Source organism: Furipterus horrens, unplaced genomic scaffold (assembly GCF_987537825.1).
Source record: "Furipterus horrens unplaced genomic scaffold, mFurHor1.1.pri manual_scaffold_17, whole genome shotgun sequence".
Classification (NCBI taxonomy): domain Eukaryota; kingdom Metazoa; phylum Chordata; class Mammalia; order Chiroptera; family Furipteridae; genus Furipterus; species Furipterus horrens.
This window is the reverse complement of record NW_028327187.1, coordinates 3,064,398-3,091,159: the sequence shown is the minus strand read 5'-3', so window position 1 is coordinate 3,091,159 and position 26,762 is coordinate 3,064,398. Positions and strand designations below refer to the sequence as shown.

Sequence of the window (26,762 nt, the reverse complement as noted above, 5' to 3'; positions counted from 1 at the left end):
TAGCTCTGCATGTAGCTCAGACTGCATGAGTGTTTCCTGGGACTAGACTCCAAGCAACTTAAGGACAAGGACAGTACTTTGGTCACTGTGGAACCGTTAATGCATGGCAATAACTGTTGACTAGTATAATTCGTCGTCGTCGTCGTCGGCAGCCGTCCGTCTCGAGAGACGATGGTGTAGCTTCTTAAGAGTCTATCTGCACCGCCGAGAATGGCTGTGCAGTCCGACTCGGGAGTGACACGGTATCTGTCTCCTCCCGTGTTGAATCGACATCTTGCGATGACGCTGGAGTGTCCTCTCCAGTGAAGCTGAAGCTACAGAACCTGGGCGGGGTGATATGGAGGGTCTGCTGTTGCCCATGCAGCAGACCCCCCCTCTCTTCGCAGCTGAAGGGTCCAAGGGAAAGACGGAGTCAATACAGCTTGGCTTCAGGTGCGCCGCAGGAGTTGCCGGTGTTGACTACAACGTCAAACCGCCTTAGGGACTCCGGCTCCGGATTTTCTGTCGGGGTTTACTCCCTTAGCCTTTCCCCTGAAGAGGTATGCCGCAAGGCAGCGGAGGTTTTTTGGAGTCAAGAGTTTTCCTTCTCTGACTAGTATAATTAATGCATTGCTATTAACCAAGGCTTTGGGATCAGATGGACCCGGATGCAAATCGCCGAGCTGTGCCTTTTACTAGTTGCATGAGCTCAGCCAACAACCTCACAGAGGTGACTTTAAAGCCTCGGTTATTTTATCTGTGAAAGAAGAATAAAAGCACTCTAAGCAGTGACCAGCACATAGTATCATCACCCTGCTCTTTGCAAAGTATGGACACAGGAGAACACGCCCAGGATGTCTCCAGCTCAATGGTAATTCCTCCAGTCCAGGACCAGCCAGGCAGAGCCAGGTTCACTGACAACCCCGAGAAAGGAGACAGAGAGAGGACAACGGGGAAATGCCTGAGAGGACAGAACTCACATATCAGAGGACTGATTACTGCTGATCCCCACCCCGCTTTCTTCCCTACCCTCTGCTCCAGAGTAGTCCCGGCTCCTAAAATGTAACCCTGCCTTTGTAATGACAAGGCAGATCAAACTCTATTTACATTAAAAGAACAAAAAGGAAATTAGAATGACAGGAAAGAGCTCTAAGCTTTATGGCAGTAGATCACTCTGCTTCCAGCGGTGAAACTGATTGATATTCTTCAAACCCCCAAGGAGACGATGGGACAGTGGCTACTTTCAAAGTAAAAAAAGAAAAAAAAAAAGACGAGGGGATAGAAAATACAATAGGAAAAAGATTTCTCTTCACTGGAATGATAAAGAAGTTGCTCAAGGAGAGGAGGGTAGAGGGCATGTAGTTTTCTATTTTATGGGAAAGCTATCCTAATGCAAATGAACTGAATAACACAAGTCAAAGTAGGAGATATCTAGACAGAAGCTGATCTATCACAATTTCTGCAAAGAGCTGTCTCCATCCATCTAGCCTCTGTTGGAACTCTAGGAGAAAAAAAGTCCTCCTTACGCAAGAATTGTCATTTGTAAATGAAGCTCCTGTCATGCAGATTTCAGTGAGCTAAAGACAAAATGACATTTGTTTCAAAACCATAAAACTTTGCAAATCGCTTCCAAGGATTTTTTTTCCCACACTGCCCTCCAAAATAAAGGCTGGGCATACTCCCAATGATTTCAAACTAAAAGCCTTTTAGTGAACCTGCCACAGTGTGTCAGATCTTGCTGGCAGCACCCCAACTTTATACAAGTACGCCACTGGGCCCTCCCAGTGATGTTCCGAGGTAGGTTGTACAAACAACATAAGTCACATGATTAATCAGTGACAGAGTCACAACTGGAATCAGGCGCCTTTGAGCGCCAGGTCCAGCCAGTATTTATTTGTTTCCTAACCCTACATCTTACCTTATTGAAAGAGCACAGGCTTTGCAGTCAAAAGGACCCGAATCTAAAATCCTGGTTCTTCCCCTTAACAGACATGTGACACTGGGCAAGCTCTTTCAGTTCTCTGAGTTGGCTTCCTCACCTAACAAAAGGCTGGGAATTGTATTTCTCTTAGAGAATGGTACCAGGAATTAAATAATTTAGTATTTATAAAGCACCTAATACAGGACTGAGCAAATACTCAGTAAAAGGGAGCATTATTGCTATATCACGTTGTAGGTAATAGCATACAGTGTCTTGAATACTAGAATAGGCTAAGCAAATGAAAATTACTGTCACCCATCAATTAGTGCCACAGACATCCTGAAAGCTGTCTTGAACATGACGGGATATGGAAGGGAGAAAACTAGGGGGACACTTGCCTCTTTGATAATTCATATATATTTTTCTTACCCTTACAGCACAGCACTGTTTTCTTTATTGAAATAATAGAAGATAAAAATAAAGTTTTTCTTCCAAGTAAGGTTACATTTCCCTATCCCTTTATGATAGTAAACCTAAAACCTTTCAAATACTCACCTTTGAGCTACCTTAGTTGCATATATGAGAGTATTCTGGTGTAAGAGAATGAGCTGTGTTATTAGATTTCTGTCTTAAAGAAAACATAAACAGACCTCAATTTCCACAAACTAAAAGCTACTAAAAATAACTTCACAGCAGGAGTGGTTGTTCAATCAATACTGCTTTCTTTCAGAAGATAATCATCACAGAACATCTACACAGAGTATTTTTGTCCTTTCATTATAGAAACAAGGGATCAAACCTAAATTTTTCATTTAACTCTATATATGTAGTTAATTTCCACCTAAATTTTTCATTCAACTCTATATATGTAGAGTTCATTTCCAGGGCAGAAAAACATAAAATTGATCTGACAGACTATTACACATGCAATTTCTGAGGGGACTCCCTGAGACAGGGCTTTATTAAGCCACAAAGCATTCGATTCTAATAATAAATTAAGTAACTCTTTCTATAGCAGACCTTCATAGTCTCATATCCGTGGTAAGAAGTAACAGCTTACTGTGACTGCGCCCATTCATGCCACTCTCTTACCAACACGTCTAAGTTATATACCCCTTACTCCCCTTATAGCACTACCCTTTTTTCCTTCACAAGCATGATTTATAATATAAAACTGAAGCCTGTTTAATGCCTACCTGCCCCTGCTAGGGTCCAAGGTCATCGTAAGGGCAGGAGTCATGGTCTTTTTTGTTGTTCACCTCTTGATACTCAGGGACTAGCAAAGGCCACAATCCCACTTAGGTTTTGCAACCGGTTTCTAATGATAATGCATGTACTTCTGGAGAAGTGACAATAATTCTTGACAAATTTCAGTGTCTCCCACTGTTACCAAGCAATCCAGGGCCTGTTCACATGCCGCCTTGGCGTAAGATCCAACAATCCGTGTTGAGGAAAACAGGTCTTTATTTACAATATTCCAACCTGGGGAGGACAGTGAGCACCTCAGCTCAGAGCCGTGTTCTCCCACGGGACCCAGCACCTCCCTTGCCCCCCAAAAGGCTATAAACCAAAACCAAGGCCAGAAGTTCCCCACCCCTTATCTGCCAGCTGTCTCCTCCAGGATCTGGGGCACGATGTCATCAGCCTCCATGTACTAGTCCAGGAAAGCATGCGCCATGTTGCACTGGACCCTGGTGACGTCCAGGAAAGGCACACGTCCTAAGACACAGTCCTCTCCGCATGTCCCGAGTTCCAAGAGTCCGGGTGTGCGAGGCTGAGTCCCTGGCGGCCTCGGAGTCAGCAGCAGCGGGCACGATCCAGGCACCAGCGGGCCTGCTCTCCTGCCGGCCCAGGCCGCGTGGCCACATCCTGACTACAAACTGCATGGCTGCTGGCTCATCTCTGTTACTCTGTGGCCTCTCCTCTCAAGGCTGCCGGCCCTTCCTTTTAAATCCTGCAAGCCTGCACACCTTCTGCCCAGGCTGTAGCACGGCTATTACCTAGCTACCAGCTTGCCAGAGATATGCCAAGTACCTTAAACGCTCTATTATCTCCTTCCCTATCCCAAAAGTGTGGGCTGTGGGGAAGATCTGTACCCCCGTCTCACCACCTCAGTGCCAAAGCAGAACGGTGAGCAATAATCCAGACAGAAAGGGGATGTCAAAACAGTGTCAGGTCAGTAGCGGAGAAGCACTGAGCCCAGAAAGCATCTTTTGAAATGATGGTCAATCATGGCTCTAAAACTCTTAAGAAATCGAACAGGATAAAATTTCCTAACACAATGCTATACGATCTCATTTCATTGTGATCAAGTAGTTATTTGTTAAAGAAAAATAAGGTGTTTAATTAAATTTATTGAGGTGATATTGGCTAATAAAATTACATAGGTTTCCAGTGTGTAACTCTACGATACTATCACCTGTAGATTGCACTGTGTGTACCTCAACCCAAGTCAAGTCTCCTGCCATTGTTCTTTGGCCATTAGTACCACAGCGTAACACAATGTTACAAATACTATTCCTAAATGTGAAAACAATGAGCAAGTACACAGAGGTGATGAGGAGACACCGGAATGGCACAGTTTCACCTCATCAGCTCAATTCCTTTTATCCTTTGCTCATGCATTCATTCTTCCCTCCTAAAACTATCCTTATGTTCTCCAGATAGCATTTACCACGCTAATGGCGGTCTCTTGGCAGTGGGATGTATGAGGAATGACAGGTATATTTTTCCTGTACATATGTCTACGTACTCCATGTACAAGTGTGTTGCATGCATTTTCATGACAAGCATAAATATATACACACACACACACATGCACACACATATATTTGCATGTATATACGATTAGGGAAAAAAAGATATTTACAAATTAAAAAAAAAAAGTCCACAAAGTAATCATTGACTTCTCTTTATCATAATTTGTAAACAATTCCTAGACACAATGCCAAACTAGAAAAAAAAATTTGTCAAATCAAAGAGAAACCTACTCAGAAACCGACACACATGTAATAGTGACATCAGTTCATAACCCCACAGGAGAATACAATTTAGACTAACAGGCTTCTTTAGTCAAATCATTAAAGTATAGCAATATTTCCAACTTCAGAAACAATGATATGATTATTGTATAAGATTAAAACAGCAACAGCTATTTTTATGACATTCACTTGTGCCCACATCGTAATGCCACTAAATACTTATTATAGACCCCAAACATTGAGAAATCTCTTTTAAAAAAAACTTAAAAATGAATCTAAATGAATTCAGTGAGGTACCAGCATTATTTCCAATTTACTTAGTTTATTTTCTCTGTGTGTGAAGCAGTTATAGCAGAAAGTGAAGACTGATAGAAAAAACAATAAAACCAAATGATAATTTATATGATTAAGAGAAAATATCGATCAATGCTAGTAGACAAACAATTACTGGTAGAAGAAGATTCTGTTCAACGTAAACTTCTGGTTTTATGCATGTGCCTTTAGCAACTCAAGTTTAAAATAAATGCCAATCTCTACATTTTGAATTGCAAATTGTTTTTCTAAATCGCAACAGCTATTCTTGAAATTTCACATGTCAACAGCTCATTAATATCTACAGTAAATGTACTTCTCTGAAACGAACCACAGATTTTACATTTATTGTGACAGAGAGCTGGCGCACAAAAATAGAGACCCTTCAATGACAATTTGGCAGAAGTTAACTTGAGTTTCAAATCTGTTTACAGCAATTTATGGCAACACAGCAACGAAGTGACTATTTTGAATAAGCTTAGCGGCTGTTGATAGCGATGCTGCTTAGACAGTGTTTATAAATCAACAGAGATTGTACTTAGCGCTTTAGAATGGGACACTTCAGAACCACCTAGCATCAACACTTAAATGGTATAGAAATGTAAACAGCGGCCCAAGATGAAAGCACTAAGCTATCTTGAATGCGATACATATAAAAAATGTAAAGTGCATTTCTGCCTGCCGTTAGTGTCATGGCTTTTGTCTCATTTAATATCTAATGTTTTCATGAAAGAAAGACTTTAATCAAAGTAAGGAAAATAACACCACTCAACGGTTTGTCAGGATGTAATTTTAAGTTCGGGTCCCTATTTCACTAGCTAAGTACATAATTCGTCCTGCAAAAAAAGTGAACTGTACCTAATTCCTTACCATTGCTTCTTGTTTTATCGAGGTACAGAAATTATACAAGCTCAGTAAGTCAAACTGACTTTGTCATAATTTAGAAAAGATCTTAAGACAACTTTACAAATATACAAATATGGTTAAAACTTGGGACAGTACATTTGTTACCAAAATATTAGACAATTTTAAATAAAATCCATCTGCACATGGGTATCCTCGTTTTGTTTATAACAGATAACTGTGGTGTATTCATATGAAAAAAAATATAGCCCATCACGATTAATCAAAAATCATATTTTTGACATGTTAAAATGCTGTTTACAGGCAAAAAGTAGATCTTCTGGAAGAAAAATTTTATGTACTTACAGCAGAAACTAATGCCTGTCTAGCAAAATGTCCCCTTCCCCCCACAGCTGGCCATTGAGGCAGGAATGGCTGTCATGCCTCCATGACTATATAACTCTTTGGGGATACATGACTAAGTTTCTGACTTAAAAGGACAGAGGTCTATTAACATTCTGTCTCCCTCCTGGAAACACAATCTGTGCAAACCTGTGCCCCAGTTTAGACCATGCAAACAATGAACACCTTACCAGACAGTAAAGAAACAAGAGGGGGGAAACCTGAGTCCTCATGGAGCAGAGCTGCCCACCTATTAGTGGTGCACTCTTCATACATGTTTTAATCACAAACTATTTTTAGTAACTGTTCAAGCCATTGGTTTTTGGGTCCTTTGTACAGCCCCTTATTCTTTCATTTTAACTAATGTAGCATGGCATAGAAAAATGTCATAATGTTCACAGTGTATATGAATAGTAACAAGTGACAGCAGTACGCTTTCTTATTTCTGTCCTCATGACAGAGTGTAGACCTACTACTATTATTAATTTTAGAAAAACTTCAGCAGGATTTTAATACATTTTAAATTTAAGTCATTGTTTCTTCTCTGGTCCTATCTTTGCCATGTTCCGTTAATAAATACAGAAGACAGCTATTGTACAAAATAGTTAAAGAATTACGTATTTATATGGGCTATAAAAGTATTCTCTAGAGCAGGGGTTAGCCAACTTTTTCTGTAAAGGGCCTGACAATAAATATTTTAGGGTTTGCAGGCCATATGGCCTCTGTCGTAACTACTCGACTCTGCCACTACATAACAAAAGCAGACAGAGACAATACATACGTGCACAAGCATGGCTGTGTTCAAATACTCTGTTCACAGAAACAGGCACCTGGCCTGTGGACCACAGTTTGCCAATCCCTTGTCTAGAGTGCATAATCCTCACTGTACCATATTACACAGTGTAGACTGTTTTAAAACACCGAAGAAAAGTCACAGTGAGCAAATTTCATTCTTCCTGACTGGAAAAATCTTTGGAAACAATGGAAAATCTGAAAACTGAAAAACAAGCCAAATATGTTCTAGGGAAACTTTCTTACCCTATTCCTTTAAGAAATGAAAAGTACGTTCTCCTGAATCCTATACTACCAGCAAGTGACATCTATGAAGTGTCTACCCTTAAGGTGCACTGCTAGCTGACAAAGACAAGGTTCTTCCTGGGCCAAGATGATGCTAGGATATATGCTGCTATGGTTCCAGCTGTGGTGAAGTACAAGGCCTAACTTACTTTATCACCGATATGTCCCATATGCTCAACATAGCAAGACAGCTGGTTACAAATTCTGACCATGATCATGGAACAATGTAAGTTCCTGGTCCCTTCCCATATATACGAGGTTTGTCAGGAAAAAGTCCAGCCATTGTTAGTATAACGAGAACGGTTTCCGTGACATTGATGTAACCTGGCAGCCAAGGAGAGCGGACTGGAATGCGCATGCGTGAACAATGCCGCCTTCACTGTACTAGTCAGTGGGGGTGGTAGACGCGGTTGAGTGAGCATGTGTAATGTGGGGTCGTCTCATTCAAAATGACTGAGCAAGTAGAGCAACGAATCTGCATCCAGTTTTGCATGAAGCTTGAATGTTATTTCACAGAAGCTACTGGGATGACTCAGAGGCCGCAGCTCTGGGCAACTGGAGATCAGCGGCTTCATTACAACAACATACCGCTCATGCATCACGTCTCGTGAAGGATTTTTTGGTGAAACATGAAATCACCCAGGTGGCTCACTTCTAGCTTTTCCCAAAACTGAAGTCACCTTTGATAAGGGAAGAGATTTATGGACCATTGATGAGATTCAGGAAAATATGATAAGGCAGCTGATGGCGACTGGGAGGACTGTGTGAGGTCCCAAGGTGTCCACTTGTAAGGGGTCTGAGGCGTCACTATCCTATATGCAATGTTTCTTGTGTCTTGTTTCTTCTTCAATAAATAGCTCTATTTTTCATAGTACATGTCTGGATACCTTCTGGACAGGATTCGTATATTCTTACATTAAGTTATTTATCCAAAAAGCATTCACTGAGCAGGTAAAGTGCATACTAACATGTGACTTTTCAGTATTTCCTTCAAAGCAGCTTTCATGGCTTAAGAGAGAGCTTATAACAGGGCACAGCTTATAGCAGTCCTACATAAGCACAAAAGGTAGATACAATTTCATGTGTCATCTTTTGAAAATGTACATTTTGCACCTTATTCCACTATATATGCATTTTCAAAAATTATTATTAACTATTTTCAATTTAATTGGAGGTTATCAGTATAGATTCATGGCTGTATGGAAATACACACACATATATAAACATACATGTGTATGTATGAATGACTGAATATACATATTAACTAGCTCTGTGCATTAAGAGGGGCCTAGGAGCAAAAACACTCCAGTAAGAATGAGCACACATAGTACTCAGAACTTGGTTTCTAAATATCACTCTGAAATACACGGAGAGAGGGCTCCCAGATAGGTGGGTGACTCTAGGGCCAGAGCAGGGAAAATACAACACGAGCTTGGAATTTCGTGTAGTGTCAGAAAGTAAGGAAGTCACTTAAACAAGGATGGGACATTTTACGAGGGCACAGGAACATAATGAAAGGAACTCACAATCACCAAAGCCAGAACAATTTAAATAAGAAAATAAGGAATGGTAGTATTAGATTACAACCCCCAGGATAAAATAAATATCTAAGAATCCATACCGATATAAATAATGGTACAAATCAATCAATGAGAGAGAAGAAACAGCTGTTGTTATAAACTAAAATGCAATAAATAAATGAAGATGGAAAGAGGAAAATTAAAAAATCACCATGACAGAAACATGAGTGCTCCTTGAGGGAGATAATTTGAGAGATTAACAATTAACACAATGGGGGATCCCAGACCAGATCCTGGGACAAAAAGAAAAAGAACATTATTTAAAAAATGAATGATATTCAAATCAGGTCTATAGTTTAGTAGTCATTATTCCACCTATATTAATTTCTGAGTTTTGAGAATTGTACTATGGCTACAGAAGAGATCAGCCTCAGGGGAAGCTGAGTAATTTGTATAAAGAAACCGTGCACTGATTTTGCAACTTTACTGCAAGTCTAAAATGTGTTCAATGTCTTTAATGTTTAGCGCACTGAATGCACCGTCATGTTTCCCCACTTCACACACGAGGAACAGGCCCCACGGCCTAACCTCGGCCAGAACACCGCTGCAGCAGCAGCACAGCTCTGGCCTCGTCAGCAACAGAACTCAACTGAGAAATAAGAAAATGCAAACTAATGAGTTTGGACTGTCTACAAATTGGAATTCGTTGGAGCGATTCAAATCATCGTCAGCAACAACGTAGGTATATTTCAAAGAATATCTGGAATAGGAATGAAAAGATGTGAGTTTGGGTCCCAGGCATCCGCTTGCTTAAACCTGGACTAACCTTGACGTTGTCATCAACAGGTGAGAACTCCCTTCTAAACTACCCTGATCTGACCATCTGTACATCAGCAAGGACCGGAGCTGCACTGAGAGTGCGGGAGGCAATTCGAAATTCCCATCACCAGAACAGTGGCTTGGCACACGTAAATATTCTTAGCATTTATATATTTATCAAATATTTATCTAGGGACTGCTATACGCCAGGCCCCTTGGATAATGGAGAAGCAAAAGATGACTAAGACGTGATCCATGACCTCCAAGAGTCTAACAGGGACAACAGATCTAAAACCAATAATTCTACTGTGCAAAACATATTACGTTTTAAAATGTTCCGAAGATTTTAAAATACAGACAAAAAGAAAAGTTAATAGCAGGAATTTGGCTATGTCCTGATGGAGGAGTAGGAATTGTTCACATAGAGTAGGGACCAGATAACAGAAAATTCTGAACAACTAAATTAACAAGTCTAATCCAATGAACATATATGAAACTCCATATCCAACAATTAAGCAAAAACACCTTTTTAAGCCACACAGAGCCATATAGTTCTAAACTATACAGCAATTCTCACAATCACCAAATGATATCATGCAGAGCTCATTATTTGACGATAATGTAATTAAATGATTGGATTAACCAAAAAGTTCATTTGGTTTTTTCGTTAAATGGCACTAGTAGCATTTAGTTGTCTTTAACTTCAGCAAAACAAGTTTGTTAGAGTGAATTGTGACGGCTGTCATATCAGCGTGCGTTAAAAAACTGATTAAAATTGGTGAATTTTTGTGTCGCCATTTTAATACTGAAGATGGAAGAAAATAAGTGACATTTTCGGCACAGTAGGCTTTATTATTTTAAGCAAGGTAAAAACGGAACTGAAACGCAACAAAAGATGTGTGTAGCAAACGGAGAAGGTGCTGTGACTGACTGAATGTGTCAGAAATGGTTTGCGGAAGTTTCATGCTGGAGATTTCTCACTGGACGATGCTCCATGGTCAGGCAGACCAGCTGAAGCTGACAGCGATCAAACAAAGACATTAATTGAGAGTGATCCACATTCTACCATGCGGGACATACTCAAAATATGCAGATCAATAAAGTTATTGGTGAAAATGAAAAATGCGTCTTTTATTTTACGGAAAAAACTAAACGTACTTTTTGGCCAATCCATACAAACCAATTTCCAAAAATGATAAACCTTTAACATATATGTAGTTAGAATTTGCAATTAACTCTCAAAACTCAATAGGAAAACAATAACAATCCAATGAGAAAACAGACTAAATACATGAAGACATTTTAGCAAAGTGAATATACAGATAGCAAATAAGCACATGAAAAACGTTCATCTTTAGACATTAGGGAAATATGAATTAAAATCGCAATGAGATATCACTACACACCAATCAGAACCCCACCCCACCCCCCCAGATAGGGACAACACCAAATGGTGGCAAAGATGAAGAGGGACCGATCGCTTGTGTGCTGCTAGTGAGGATGTAAAATGGTACAGGCAGTCAGGAAAATAGTTTGCAGTTTCTTAAAAAACTAAACATGCCATCACCATATGATCCAGCAATTGCACTCCTGAGCATTTATCCCAGCAAAATAAAACTGAAATTCATACCCAGAAGAACCTATAGGTGAATGTTCACACAGCAATTCTACTTGCAATAGCCCCAAACTGGAATCAGGCCAAATGCCCTTCCACAGGTGAATGGGTAAACAGAGATACATAACACAGAATACTATTCAGCAATAAAAAGGAAGCACCAAGGTAACTGCGGTGGGTGAGAAAGACCAACGCCAAAAAGACCCATACTGTACAGTTCTATTCTCAAAGTAACAAATTACAGAACTAAAAACAACAGATTACTGGTTGCCGGGGTTAGAAACAGGGAGAACAGAGTAGGGAGGTGGGTATGAAATTAAAAGGCAACATGAGGAGTTCTTGGTGTTGGAACTGCTTTTTCTACACTGAATCTAACACACACATAATAAAAACTTTCGTATTTTTCTGGAACTTTGTTCTCTGGACAGCATATTATAGGACACATAAAAGGTAATAGGAGTGGCCTGCCTGGTGTGGCGCACTTGGTTGGAGTGTCGTCCTGTAACCAAAAGGACGTGGGTTCGATCCCCAGCTGGGGCGTGTACAAGAAGGCAACTAACTGATGTTTCTCTGTCTCTGTCTCTCTTTCTCTCTCCCTCAGCCTACCGCTCCCCTCCCTCCCTCCTCTCTTTCTAAAAACAATGAAAAAAATGGATTAACATTTTTTCATAAAATAAAATAGTAGCTGCTTTCAGAAGATGGGACTGTGGGTAGAAAGGAGAGTAGGGTGCAAGCAGGAAAAGAAACGAACTGGAACTTTTTTATTTTCTCATTTGCATGTTTTGCTACGAGTGTCTGACATTGTAAATTCAATAAGATATTGAAATAAAAGTGTATCTGGAAATTTAAAAACATACCTCTAAATAACTAATGGCTCAAAGATGAAATCACAATGGGTATTAGGAGATACTTAAAATGCATGGAAGACAGCTAACGTAATCCTAAGAGGGAATTACAATCATAAATAATTATATTAAACAAAAAGGACAGCTTAAACAGAAAAAGTGACAAATTTAGTTCAAGAAGTTGGAAAAACAACAAGAGTGATCTCTAAACACAGATATTAAGTAGACAGAAAACAAAGATACCACAGAAGGCAAAGGCAAAGCAAAAGCTGGTCCTTTGAGAAGACTAATACCATAGACAAATCTCTGGCCAAGGAGAGATCAAGAAAAGAAACAGAAAAAAAAAAAAAAAAGGCACAGACAATGCAAGTCATAGGAAGAATTAAAACCAATAGCAGTGAACAAGGGATAGGGGCGCACACAACACAGTTAGGAAGGAGAAAGAGGCCCAATGCCGGAGGAAGGAGCAAAAACAGACCAATTAGGAGGCTTGGGAGAAGTTCAATAGTAAATAAGAGCGGAATGAACTGGAAGAAAACTCCTTAGATTCGGGTTAGGCTTTAGAAGTAGAGCTGACAAGGTATGCTGAAGGGCTGAAGGTGGGCCTGAGGGAAAGATAGGAAGATATTAAAGATAACTATTCCGTGTAAAAACCATAAATAAAATCCCTCCTTCCGCATACACGCCTAAACAATCCAGCTCCCTGTCTAGCGCCAGCTTCAGCCCTCATTAATCCAACCCACTTAGCTCCCCGTTCAGTCATGCTAACGTGCTCACCACTCATGAGTATGCCATGCCTCGGCGATCTGGTGGCTCTATCCGAAAAGCTCTAATTCCTCATTAAAGCCTTACTCATCTTTCAAGACTCAGCTCAAATGTCATCTCTCTGACACTTGCGACTAATCTCCTAGGCATGATCAGTCACTCCCTTCTCGGCCTTCGCTGTTCATACCTGGTAGCAGCAGCAGCAGTACTGTGAGAGGAACAGATGTTAACATTTACCGAAGGTGTCTACGTTTCCGGCACTGTTATAAAACTATGACGTGGATTATTTTATTTAATCCTATAAAGAATCCTATAAATTAAGTACTATTTTTATGCCATCTATATCAAGAAAGCGAGGCATAAAAAGATTAAATAAGTTGTCAAAGGTTACATACCCAGTAAGTGGAGAAACCAGGCATTGAACCGAGGCTCAAAAACCCATACACAACCTCCCAGTGGTGGGAATGTAAAATGTGTGGACAATAAAAGACAGAATTACCATCTGACCTCACAAGTCCAGTTCTGGGTACACATCCAAAAGGAAGGAACGCAGGATCTCAAAGATATATTTGCATATCCATGTTCACTGCAGAATTATTCACTATAGTCAAGAGGTAGAAGTAACCCAAATGTCTATGAATGGGTATGGCATACACATACGATGTGATACTTATTATTCAGTCTTAAAACGGAAGGAGATTCTAACACGATTTTAAAAAATGAATGAACCTTGAGGATGTTATGCTGAATGAAACAAGGCGGTCACAAAAAGGCAAATATTGTACTATTCCAGTTCTGTCAGGTATCTAAAGGAGTCAAGTTCATGGAGACAGAAAGAAAAATGGCGGTTGCCAGGAACTAAAGAGAGGAGGAGTTGTTGTCAACGGGGGTAGCTGCAGTTTGTCAAGGTCAAAAGAGTTCTGGAAAACTGCTGCACAATATGAATACAGTTAACAGGACTGAACTGTACCCTTAAAAATGGTTGAGATTTTATGCTATGTATTTTTTACCATGATTTAAATATTTTTTTGAAAAACATGGGAAGGTATGTCTATGGAACAGAGCTATATGGTACTATTGTACGTGTAAATCAGAAACCAAAGGGGGTTGGGAAGATTAAATCTGACTATGAAGAGCCTTAAATTCTAAAATGAATAAAAATGAAAAAATATTTAAACCTGGCCCACAGCAGAAAAACATCCTATAAATCAATAATACCTAGATGTATCTAAACCCTCAAACACTACCGAGCCCGAAGATCTAAAATGGAAGATAAGTTTTCTCATTCTGAAATACCATTTTTAGTATTAAGCTGTAAGTTCTTAAGGCAATCACATTATGAAGCCTTTCCAATTTATTCACTGGTTGACAAAATAAAATTTAGCTTCCATATTCCTAATAAAAACTGATTTTTGGAGTATCAGTAAACCCTATGTGATTTCTAAAATATTCTTCATTCTGGGAAGCCCTCAGGTTTCTGAATAAAAATAAGATAAATCTGGGCCCTGGCTGCTGTGGCTCAGTGGATTGAGTATGGGCCTGCGAGTCCAGTGTCGCTGGTTCGATTCCCAGCTAGGGCACATTACTAGGTTGCATGTCAGGTCCACAGCTGGGGACGTGAATGAAAGGCAACCACACAGAAAAAAAAAAAAAAAAAAGATAAATCTGGATTTAAAGTTAAACAAGTACTACCTTTTGAGTCAAAAAAATTAGTTAACCTCTCTGTACTTCACATTCACCATTTGTTAAACTGGAGTTACCACCACCTACCTCACTTGGCTGTGATGGGAATTAAATTATGTCATGTGGTGAGCAGAACAGTGAATGACACTTTAGGGAAATTTAACATTGTATTTGCAATTTCAGGTGAATTAATTAACAAGAAGAAAAAAATTGAATTTAGATTTTTATTACGCCTTTCCAAGGATGCAGGCCCAGTACCTGGGCTTCCATGGTGGCAGATTTTTTGCCATGTGAATCCATGACATCTCAAAGAAGACTAAATTCAGACATCACTGCAAACAGTTATGCATGTAATAGTGGAGAGAATTGCAAGGGCGGGGCTTGTTGGAAAACGGAACCCAATTTAATTTAGATATTTCATCCAATAACTGAAGAGTCAATAGGCTTTCAAAATAAAATTGAAACGGCTAAATGTAAATGAACTATACCCCTTTTTGAACTCCTACATATTTTCAGCAGGATGATACATGACAAAGCACTATAACAGCCACAAATCTGGTCATTCTTGGTGTTCTGACATTATGAAAAACATATGCAAAGAAAATATAAAGTCCTTTTCTTCTCATTTCTTTTTTACCCCTATTTAAGGAACAATTAAAGTGTCAAGAGAGAGTGTTCAAAAGCACTAAATAAGTGGCAAGTTAGAGATTTGTTTCAGGAGGAAGCAGGAATTAAGAGCTTTAAACTATGCTTTATCTTAAACTTGAATTTTCCATTAATGTTCTTTCTATGATCATACTCAAGGGGGAAAAAAGGGGAAAAGCTCCATACGTTTTTCTTGGTTAAGATGCCTCCCTAATAGTTTAAATTTTTATTAGTGCTAAGAAAACCAGACTCTAAATCTATTGGCTGCATTTTTCAACACTCAAACACAACGGCATGTAAGAAAAAGGGCAGGTGTGAGATTTCCAAGCCTCTTGCAGAACTCTTTATCATTTAAAATTCAAAATCTACTCATGAAAAATAAAATCATGGTCCATTTGCTTTATTCTTACAGGAAACATCACGATTTCACAGAGCATAACAGTAAAATTTTATACATTATATATTTCGCATGTTTTTAGTAAAAATTAATTCTAATCATTTTCTAACTTAAAACGTTTATATATGATGTATATGCATATATGCGCACACATGTGTATATTTAATGTTTTCATTTTGTATAAAAATGTTTAGGAAGTATTAAGTGCTATCATTGATAAACTTACGAATCAACATGCAGAACCCTCTGGCCACTTCTTGAACATGCAGCCGCAATGATGGACTCAGGCAAACCTATAAAAATACACACCTCTATCATTTAGAATGTAGAAAAAATATATATATATATATATACACACAAAGCAAAATGTTCAATTCATGCCATTGCTGTAAAGAAGAGTTTCACAAAATCAACTCAACTTTATATTCTAAACTATAATGTATATATTATTATACCACTGGATGTTTCTTAAGCAAACTACAAATGATGGAAATTTTATTACGTGGAAGAAATATTTTAAAAACCAAGTACTTAAATTCTTTTTATCAGCAAATTACTCTAAATGAAGAACTGTGAAAATATTGTTCACACAGCATTTTGTTATTAGAAACTATGTTCACACACTAGCTCATCGGATTATCTCAATTGCATGGAGAGAGGTTAAGAAGAAACTGCAGTAAAAATGTTAACTTGTTACCCAACACCCTAAGAAAATAAAACAGTTCTAGCATTCAAATTTAACCCCAAATCCTAACTCCAAAGCCACAGTGACTGTGCCTATTGAAGCAATAGGTTAGCTAGTTTAAAAAGAGGCTGTTTACAGGATATACTATTTTACTTTCTGGGTAATTCAACAGTTTGAAAACAACATTATTGCTCTGGAATCAACTGAAGCCACACCATAAAACTGGTTATCATAAAAGGAAATATATATTACTAGTCTCAGTACCAACAAAAAAAATCCAATATTATCAAAAATAATGATTTTATAAATCAAAAAACTCAGGTGCTCAGCTTACTTAATACCTTATGTTGTAAGTTCAAGACTCTTCCATAACTTTTTATCATAAGATCTACCACTTCAGTAGAAGAGATCAAGTTTTTTCTGTCAGTCAGACGAACAGACCATGTTTTGAAGCCTAGTGCAATTCTATAGTGCTACTACTGACTTTTTCACTGCAATGAAAACACCCTGATCCTCTTGGATTTTTACCTAGTAGAAAAGAAATAGCTCCATTCTTTTGGCAAGGCATTAAACTATACACTATGCATCAAGGATTTCAAGAAAATGCAACAGTTATCTTCTTTATGTAAAAAGCAATATGCATATGGAAGCAATTGACATAGTCAGTCTCTAGTTAAAAACCACATTAAACACAAGCTCCAGCTGCATTCACAAAAGACCTGAGTTTTCCAGTGGTGAACACTTTGTGGGTACACAAGGCTTGGTTTTCAAAAGGAGGTCTGACCACATGTATTGTATACGGCCATTAAACATCCACTATTAGAAATAAGCCGTCATAAAGTTTCAGCTTTGACTGTAATTCAAAGGAAACAACAGAGGGAGAATTTGTGGTGTGTAAGGAAATAAGAGACAGAAAGGAAAGTTTTAAATAGTTAAGCATACTTCTTCAAACAGTGACATATTTTGACTACCTGAACTTACACCTCAAGAAACAACTTTTCTTATTAGTGAAATTGCAGTCACTGAGGTACTTTAAAAGCTGCTGTGCAGCTTAATTAAAAAGGACAACAGCAAAGAAATATTCAGGAAGTAGAATTAGTATGTTAAAGTGAGTAATAATGACAGCATTAATAATACATTACCAAATATTAGTTAGCACAGGGCTTTTATGGTTCACAATGTATATTCACGTACAGCGTCTCACTTATTCCTCATTATAATCTGGGGAGGCAGGCAGTATTATCCATGTGAAACGGGATGAGAAAGGTTAAATAACTTGCCAAAGAGCAACTAATGCAGTAATTTGCTATCTCGAATTCAAATTACCACGGGAAACTCACTCTCTCTAACTTGGACGTGAGTCTGAGTATGAGGATTTAAGGGCAGACGGCAACGCAATGAAACGCGCATGGTCTCAGGCAGACAGACCTAGACTCGAATCTTAGTTTTGCTGCTTCAGCAGCTGTGTGACCTCAGACCAATCACTTGACTTCTCTGAGCCTCTGTTTCTTCATCAATGAGAATACCACCATTCACCTCATGGTTATTCAGTTGTTAGCAGAGGGTACTTGCTTTATAAAAACTTTTTTACTTTTAATATTCTTCAGAAAGATATTTTTAAAGTACTACAGTACATCTAAACACCACTCCACACATGCACCTATTTTTACCAGATGCCCACTCCAATGGCAAACAATAATAAAATTACTCTCCTCTATTTGGCCCAAAGTAGCTGTTACTTTGTATAGGCAAATACACATGTGGTTAGCATGTGGCTATTTCCAAGGCTGTGATCAACATTGTCAGAAGTCATGTCTCTGCTGACAGAGCAAAGCCAAGAATGGATTTCAATTGTGAACATGATTTCAGTCCAAATTACATAAAACCAAAATGACCACCATTTGTGTTTTCCCTTAATACTTCCATCCAGGCATCCCCGCAAGTTTCTGGAACTGACAGGCTGTCCCGATGACAAACAAGCTTGGTAACTTCATGCTTGGAATGATTCAAATAACAATCTAATAATACATTTAGTAATATCTTCCTAGCCAAGATTCCGTACTTCTTTCCACCCATTTAATAAACCTGGAGTTCTTGAACAGAAGAGGCACATGGTAGTTTCTCTGTATATGCATTTTGAAAGAAAGAAAAGGAGAAAGAAAATTGGGAAAGGGAAGAAGGAGAGAGATGGAGCAGACTGTCATCGGTGGTGAGGAAAAAAAAGTAAATGTTGAGGCAATTCCTAACCTAAAAGAGCTCAGAGTGTAAAGAACACAAATTTAAATTGATTAAAATAATCCATGTAATTCAAACTGTTATACACACGCAATGCAAAGAAACATTCCTCTGCAGAGTGGACTCAGGGAAGGCTCCAAAGAGCAGTGAACACTAGGTGAGTGTTTCAGAATCTACAGCCGCACAACTGAAGAGTATCAGGGAAGGAAAATGCGGAAGGGAAAGGGAAAGTTGGAAGGAGTATTCCTGGGGTAAAGGCTGAAGAAAGACAGAACCAAAAGGTGATGTTAAAAAAGAAGTGGTTGGACGCTCTTATTCAACATGGTTCTGGAAGTCCTAGCCACAGCAATCAGACAAGAAACCAAAGGCATCCAAATCGGAAAGGAGGAAGTAAAACTGTCATTATCCACAGATGACATGATAGTGTACATAGAAAATCCTAAAGATTCCACCAAAAACGACCGGATCTAATAAAAGAATTCTGCAAAGTAGCAAGATATAAAATTAATACCCAGAAATCAATGGAATTTTTATACACTAATAATGAGCTATCAGAAAGAGAAACTAAGAAAACAATTCCATTTTACTATTGTAACAAAAAAAAAAAAAAAAGGTACCTAGGAAGAGATTTAATGAAGGAGGTAAAAGACTTATACTTGGAAAACTACAGGACACTGAAGCAAGAAATTAAGGAAGATACAAATAATTAGAAGCATGTACCATGTTCATGGATAGGAATAATTAACATCATTAAAATGTCCATCCTACCCAAAGCAATCTATACATTCAACACAATTTCTATTAAAAAACAAATGACATATTTCACAGATCTAGAACAAATACTTCAAATTTATATGGAACCAAATAAGACCCCAAATAGCCTCAGTAATCTTGCAAAAGACGAACAAAGCTGGAGTTATCACAATACCTGATACCAAACTATACTACAAGGCCACGGTAATCAAAACAGTCTGGTACTGGCATAAGAAACACACATATCAACAGAACAGAACAGAGAGCACAGGAATAAACCCAGGTCTTTATGGTCAATTACTATTTGACAAAGGGGCAGGAGCATACAGAGGAGTAAAGACAGTCTCTTCAATAAATGGTGCTGGGAAAACAGAACCCATACATTAAAAAATATGAAACTAGACCACCAAATCACACCACATACCAGAATAAACTCGAAATGCATAAAAGACTTAAGTGTAAGTCCTAAAACCATAAAAATCCAAGGAGAAAAGATAGGCAGGAAAATCTCAGACATGTCAAGTACAATACTTTAGCTGATGTATCTCCTAGGGCAAGGGAAACAAAGGAAAAATAAACAAATGGGACTGCATCACATTGAAGAGCTTCTGCGTGGCAAAGGAAACCATCAACAAAATGAAAAGGGAACCCACTGCATGGGAGAACATATTCACCAATGATACATCTGATAAGAGTTTAATTTACAAAATATATAAAGAACTCATACAGTTCAACACTACGAAGACAAACAACCCAGTTAAAAAAATGGGCAAAGGCCCTGGTTGCTGTGGCTCAGTGGATTGAGCGTCGGCCTGTGAACCAAAGTGTCGCTGGTTCGATTCCCAGTCAGGGCACATGACTAGGTTGCACGTCAGGTCCCCAGTTGGGGGCGTGAGTGAGAGGCAACCGCACAGTGATGTTTCTCTCCCTCTCTTTCTCCTTTCCCCTCTCTCTAAAAATAAAAAATAAGTAAACAAACAAACAAATAAATTTTTAAAAAATGGTTAAAGGACCTTAACAGACACCTCTTGAAGGAGGACATACTGAGGGCCCATAGGCATATGAAGGAATGCTTAACATCACTAGCCATCGGAGAGGTGCAAATAAAAACCACTATGAGATATCACTTCTCACTAGCCAGAATAAATACTATTAATAAATCAACAAACAACAAGTGCTGGTGGGGATGCAGAGAAAGGGGAACCCTGGTGCACTGTTGGTGGGAATGCAGACTGGGGCAGCCACCGTGGGAAACAGTATGCAGTGTTCTTTAAATTTAAAAATGGAACTCTCCTTTGACCAAAGGATCCTGAAAAACCAATACAAAAAAAAAAAAAAAAAAAAAAATACAAGGTCTGTCCAGAAGGCATTCAGGCACGTAATTTGAAAAATAGAGACATTTATTGAAGAAGTTACAAGAAACACTGTACACAGGACAATGGCACCTCAGTCCCCTTCACAGTAGGCACCTTGGCACCTCACCCAGTCCTCCCAATCGCCTTCTGCTGCCCCATCATATTTTCCTGAATCTCAGTGATGCTCTGAAATCTCTTCCCTTTCCAAGGTGATTTTAGTTTTCGGAAAAGCCAGAAGTCACAGGGCACCAAATCTGGGCTGTTGGGGGCTGAGTCACCTGGGTGATTTGATGTTTCGCAAAAAAACTCTGCACAAGATGTGATGCATGAGTGGGAGCACTGTCGTGACGAAGCTGCCAATCACCTGCTGCCCACAGCTGCAGCCTTCTGAGTCATCCCAATAGTTTCCACAGAGGAGTGTTCAAGCTTAACATAAATTTTGATGCAGATTCATTGCTCTACTTGCTCAGTCATTTTGAATGTGACAACCACACAGTACACATGCTCACACAATGCAGTCTACTGTCCCCACTGACTAGTACAGTGAAGTCGTCATTGTTCACACACATGTATGTATACCAGTCCAATCTCCTTGGCTACCAGGTTACATTGATACCACGCAAACCGTTCTCATTCTGTTAATAACAGCTGGACTTTTTCCAGACAGACCTCATATATACACCCCTATGTTCATAGCAGCGCTATTTACAATAGCCAAGATCTAGAACAGTCTAGGTGCCCATCTGTAGATGAGTGGATAGAAAAGCCGTGGTACACAATGGAATACTATGTGACAGTATGGATGGACCTAGTGAGTACTACGCTAAGTGAAATAAGCCAGTCAATGAAAGACAAATACCATATGACTTCACTTTTATGTGGAAGCTAGTGAACACAATAAACTGAAGGACAAAATAGAAATAGACGCATGGATACATGGAATAGGCTGACAGCTGCCAGAAAGGAGGGGGGGAAGGAAGAAAGATGGGAAAGGGATTAACTAAAGAACATTTATGCAAAACCCATGGGCATGGACAATAATATGCGGATTGAGTCAGGGAGGGGAGGCTAGGAGGAGGTGGGGAAAGGGAGAAAAAGCCAAAACTATAACAGCATATACAATAAAAATAAATTTTTAAAAAAGAGTGCTTGGACCCCAACTGCGGAGCAACAGGGAGTCTTGAAAAGATTTTAGCCAGAAGAGCAGCGCTGTCAAATCGGTGTTTCAGAAAAACAATTCTATTCTCAGAATGAAGGATGAACTTGCATTAAATTTGGGCTTGAAATGTCAAGGTTGTTTTAAATTCTTGTGCCGAAATAAAGTTAACATACTGAAATTTTGTGGTGTTATCAATAATTAAGGAAAGTAAGTAAAATAATTGCTTGTTTTTCAAACTGATATATATCAGCCACTTTAATAGCATTTAAACTGGTTTCAAATTAGTTTTTAATAATCTAATAGCATTTGACTGATTTCAAAATGAAGCCATTTTTTTAACACTTGGCACCATAAAAAGTGAACTACTCCCAAATCATTACTCAAATGCACACACCATTCTTGTGAGGTCATTTATAGAAAACATGCACAAGCTTGCAATGAATTATACGATCTGTCCCACCAGGAAAAGCCATACATGAGTTAGAAGCAAATAACCTAGATCAGGGTCAAATCGCGCAGTATGACACCGGAAACGCACTGTAAAATATGTGAGTGATATGGGGCTAATGACACATCTCGTAGGGGTGCAGGGAGGAACAGGTACAAAATAATATAAAACGCCTTACATAGTGTCGCTGACATTCAATAAATATTGGTTCTATTCCATTCTCTTCCTACTCCACTAAGATTAGTTATTTGAAGTTTAAAAAAAAAATCACCTGTTTTATATTTACTTAAATCTTCAAAGATCTGACAACTTGAAATTTTTTTAAAAAGAAGTCCAATAACCTTTATTTATATGTATACTAGGATCTTTTGCATATGTACACTACAGAAGTTCATCAAACAATATCATTGACACATTTCATATTAAATATGATTATTAAATATGTAACTGAAGCTGTATCAAATAAGCCTACCAAAGGATTACAGGGAAAAAATAGGATTCTGATGCAAGGCCAAGAATTTTTTCTGGCAAGTCATTTTTATGAAACACAGGTAAATAATAAGTATTGAATTAGCATTTCATAAAAGTTTGTACTGGGGGAAATTGAGGTGTTACTTCCTGCCCTTCTCAAATGAGGTTCTGTTATACACTTGGCAGCTAGAAAAAATATATTAGAAGTTTACAAAATGTTATATGATCATGTAACAAACAGATATAGTCCCAACTTTGGGCAGTTTTCCAAACCTGTCTAAATAAAACAGAGATGTAAAATCAGGACCAAAAAGGAATGACATTAATATTTTCAAGAACATTATCTAAAACATTTTATAGGAATGAAAATTCATTCAGTTTTCAAAATCCCCTTCTAGCTCAAATTCTTAATGTTAAACCTCATCATTTACAACTATAACATTTAGGTCAGTTCTCTGTAATCTATTGTTAAAACTGTATGAGTATCTGGAATTGATTTTTTCCTAGCACTGTACTTACATAAGATAAACATAAAATAAAGTATCTACACCACTCCCAGCATATCGAACAATAAATAATAGATTCCCCTGACAGGACTTTGATGACCTGGCAAAGCCTGAGTGCTTTCAGCCCAAATCATATGAAACCATAAATCATTCTTTATTTCATAGAACATTTCAAAATGGAGTTCGGCTTTCTACCTTGAAAAGTCATTTCATGTGTTATTTATAACTAGCAAAGACCAGAATGGAAAGAAAATTACACAGAACTAGAAAATTTACTGTGACTTTTTTTTAAAATAAAGAACAACTTCTTTCTTTAGGAAAAAAAAACCACAGAATTACTGGCAAGGAAAAACATGTGAGTACAAGCTCTTAGAGAGCCACACCCATTACTAGTTAAACAACCCTGTGTATGGGGACCTTCAGCATCATCCGTAACAAAGCATAAACAGCATGAGGTACAGAACTGACTAGGATGAGGAACAGAAAGCACAAACTACACACTTAGCTCACATCAAAGCCACTCGAAAAATAACATCAGAAAATTAGGCAGAAACTGAATTTCAACCCATATTCAAATAGTTTTGCTTATTCCTATCAAATTCTAAATAAAAAGTTTAGATCTTCTGTTTGCTTTTTAGTGGTGACCTTAAAAAGAAAAGAAGCCCTGGCTTGTGTGGCTCAGTGGATTGAGCACTGGCCTGCGAACCACAGGGTCGTGGGTGGTTCGCGGGTTCAATTCCCAGTCAGGGCACAGGCCTGGGTTGTGGACCAGGACCCCAGCTGGGGGTCTGAGAGAGGCAACCCACACATCAATGTTTCTCTCCCTCCCTAATTCAAAAACGGGCAAAGGACCTGAATAGACACTTCTCCAAAGAGGACATACTGAGGGCCCATAGGCATTTGAAAGGATGCTCAACATCACTGGCCATCAGAGAGATGCAAATAAAAACCACAATGAGATACCACCTCACAGCTTCAGAATGGCCATCATCAACAAATCAACAAACAACTTGTGCTGGCGAGGACGTGGAGAAAGGGGAACCCTACTGCACTGTTGGTGGGAATGCAGAAGGGGCAGCCGCTGTGGGAAGCAGTATGGAGTTTCCTAAAAAAACTAAAAATGGAACTGCCTTCTGAACCAGCGATTCCCCTGCTAGGATTATACCCCAAAAATCCTAAAACCCTAATGCAAAAGAACCTAAGCACCCCTGTGTTCATAGCAGCACTATTTACAATAGCTAAGTGCTGGAAACAGCCTAAGTGCCCATCTGTAGATGAGTGGATCAAAAAGCTGTGGTGCATCTACACAATGGAGCAGAAAGAAAGAAGGAACTCCTGCCATTTGCGACAACATGGATGGAACTAGAGAGAATTATGCTTAGTGAAATAAGCCAGGCAACGAAAGACAAATACCATATGATCTCACCTAATGCAGGAGACTCATGAACTAACAAACAAACGAGCAAAACAGAGACAGACTCATAGACAGAGAGCAGCTGACAGCTGTGAGAATGAGGCGGGTGCAGGGCTGCGTGAAAAAGGTGATGGGATTTAAGCAAAACAAACAAACAAACCCACAAACTCACAGACACAGACAACAAGATGGTGATGACCAGAGAGGAAGGGAAGAGAGAGGAGATAGAAGAGGGTAAAGGGGTACCAGCGGTGACGGAAGGAGAACTGACTTGGGGTGGTGACACACAGAACACCACACAGACGATGCCGTACAGAACTGTACACCCGAAGCCTATGTCATTTTATTAACCAATGTGACCTCATTGGTTAACATATTCAATACAATGTTTTAAAAAGGAATTTCATAAACACCGTATCGAAAAGGATAAAGTAGGATCAATGTAAAAGGTTCATGAGTCACTTGCCAGTGGGTTTACACTTGCAAATGCATCCTTGGATAAAGGGGAAGGGACTCTGAAGCAGTGACTGGGAGTTTCAAATCAGCCACGGGGATGTAAAGCACAGCGTAGGGGACACAGCCCCCAACGCCGCAATAAGTACGTACGGCGCAGGCGGGCACCTGAAGTCTTGGGGGGAATGCCCTTAGCCTACGTGCGTGTCTATGCGCTGTGCGGTCCACCTGAACCCAATACAAAGGGGTGCTGAATGTGACCTGTGGCTGAAAAACAACATTTAAAAAGTTATGTGATAAAGCTATAACATGGCTTCTGACAATACGTGTTTCAAGAACCATTTAATAAATACTACTACCTTGAGTGAAAATTCCGAAAACGTAAAAAACAAAGGTATTAACGCCAGGAACACTAGAAAGCAGAGTGACAGTTTCTTTCATTTTCCTCTCACACTGTAAAAAGGATATCATGCTAAAGAAAATAACTTAATGCAGCCATTCTATTCCCCTACTCCTAACAATTTCTTTTTTCATTTTCCTTTTAGTTTCCAGTGTGTGTCTAGTTCAATACAGAAGGCAGTAGAAAATAGGGAAACTGAAAAGAAGGAGTCAAGTAATTTGCTAAACTCATATACCCAGTAAATGGCCGCGGTGACAGTGGAACCTAGGCAGTCTGGCTGCAGAGACAGCGTTCTGAAGCTCTGCCACTTCAGAATGTCTAAATCTCTCTGTCCACCTCCCAAAGCAACCTGACAGTTAATTCAGTTTCTCCAATGACCTGATTCTCGGGAACGGGTACTCTAATTGGTAGATGCCAATAATGCTTAAAAGGTATGTTCCCTTTTGCAAATTAATAAACTGGCATCCAGTGGAAGCTATTACGTGTAGACTGAATCCATGAACTAGAAAAAAAATCATTTTCAAATGCTAACGAAAATACTCATACGACAATGACCTATATGTTAAAACAATTATGTGAGTAGTTGGCATCAGAGTATTTGCACGGCGCTAAATTAGCAGTACACAGGTTTTTCAATACACGGGCAGGAGTGGGGATATAGCAATACATGGGAGGCATCAGATTGCCATCATCCTAACCTGAGGCCAATCTTAGAAATACTCATGGTGGATCAATGTCATGTTATCTTCTCGTGTGATCCAATATGACATCCATATCACTAAAGATGTACTCTAGCCCAAAATGTTAACCTTGAAACCATCAAGCCTTTAGATAGGAGTTTCAATTTGCAGGAAAAGCACAGGCTCAAGGAACAAGATAAATGACGCCACAAGACAGGAAGTAGCCAGCTCCAAAAGGGGGGACATTCTGTACGATACTGGCTCACTCTCTTCGTCATCTCAGTCATCACTTACACAATGAAAAGAACTGTGTTAGAATAAAACAGATTTACAGAACAGCCTGAAGCAATGGAATTGGACACGAGCTTGTACATATCATCTATAAAGTGTGTTTTGGGG

General features: G+C 39.0%; 1 protein-coding gene across 1 annotated transcript in view; it reads right to left on the bottom strand.

Moving 5' to 3' along the window:
- CHM (CHM Rab escort protein) overlaps positions 1-26,762 on the bottom strand; it is a 133,424-nt gene that overhangs the window by 96,609 nt on the left and 10,053 nt on the right. The window contains exon 2 of the mRNA XM_090264997.1: positions 16,031-16,097. Coding sequence (XP_090121123.1) covers positions 16,031-16,097 — 67 coding nt within the window. The remainder of the gene's footprint in view (positions 1-16,030; positions 16,098-26,762) is intronic.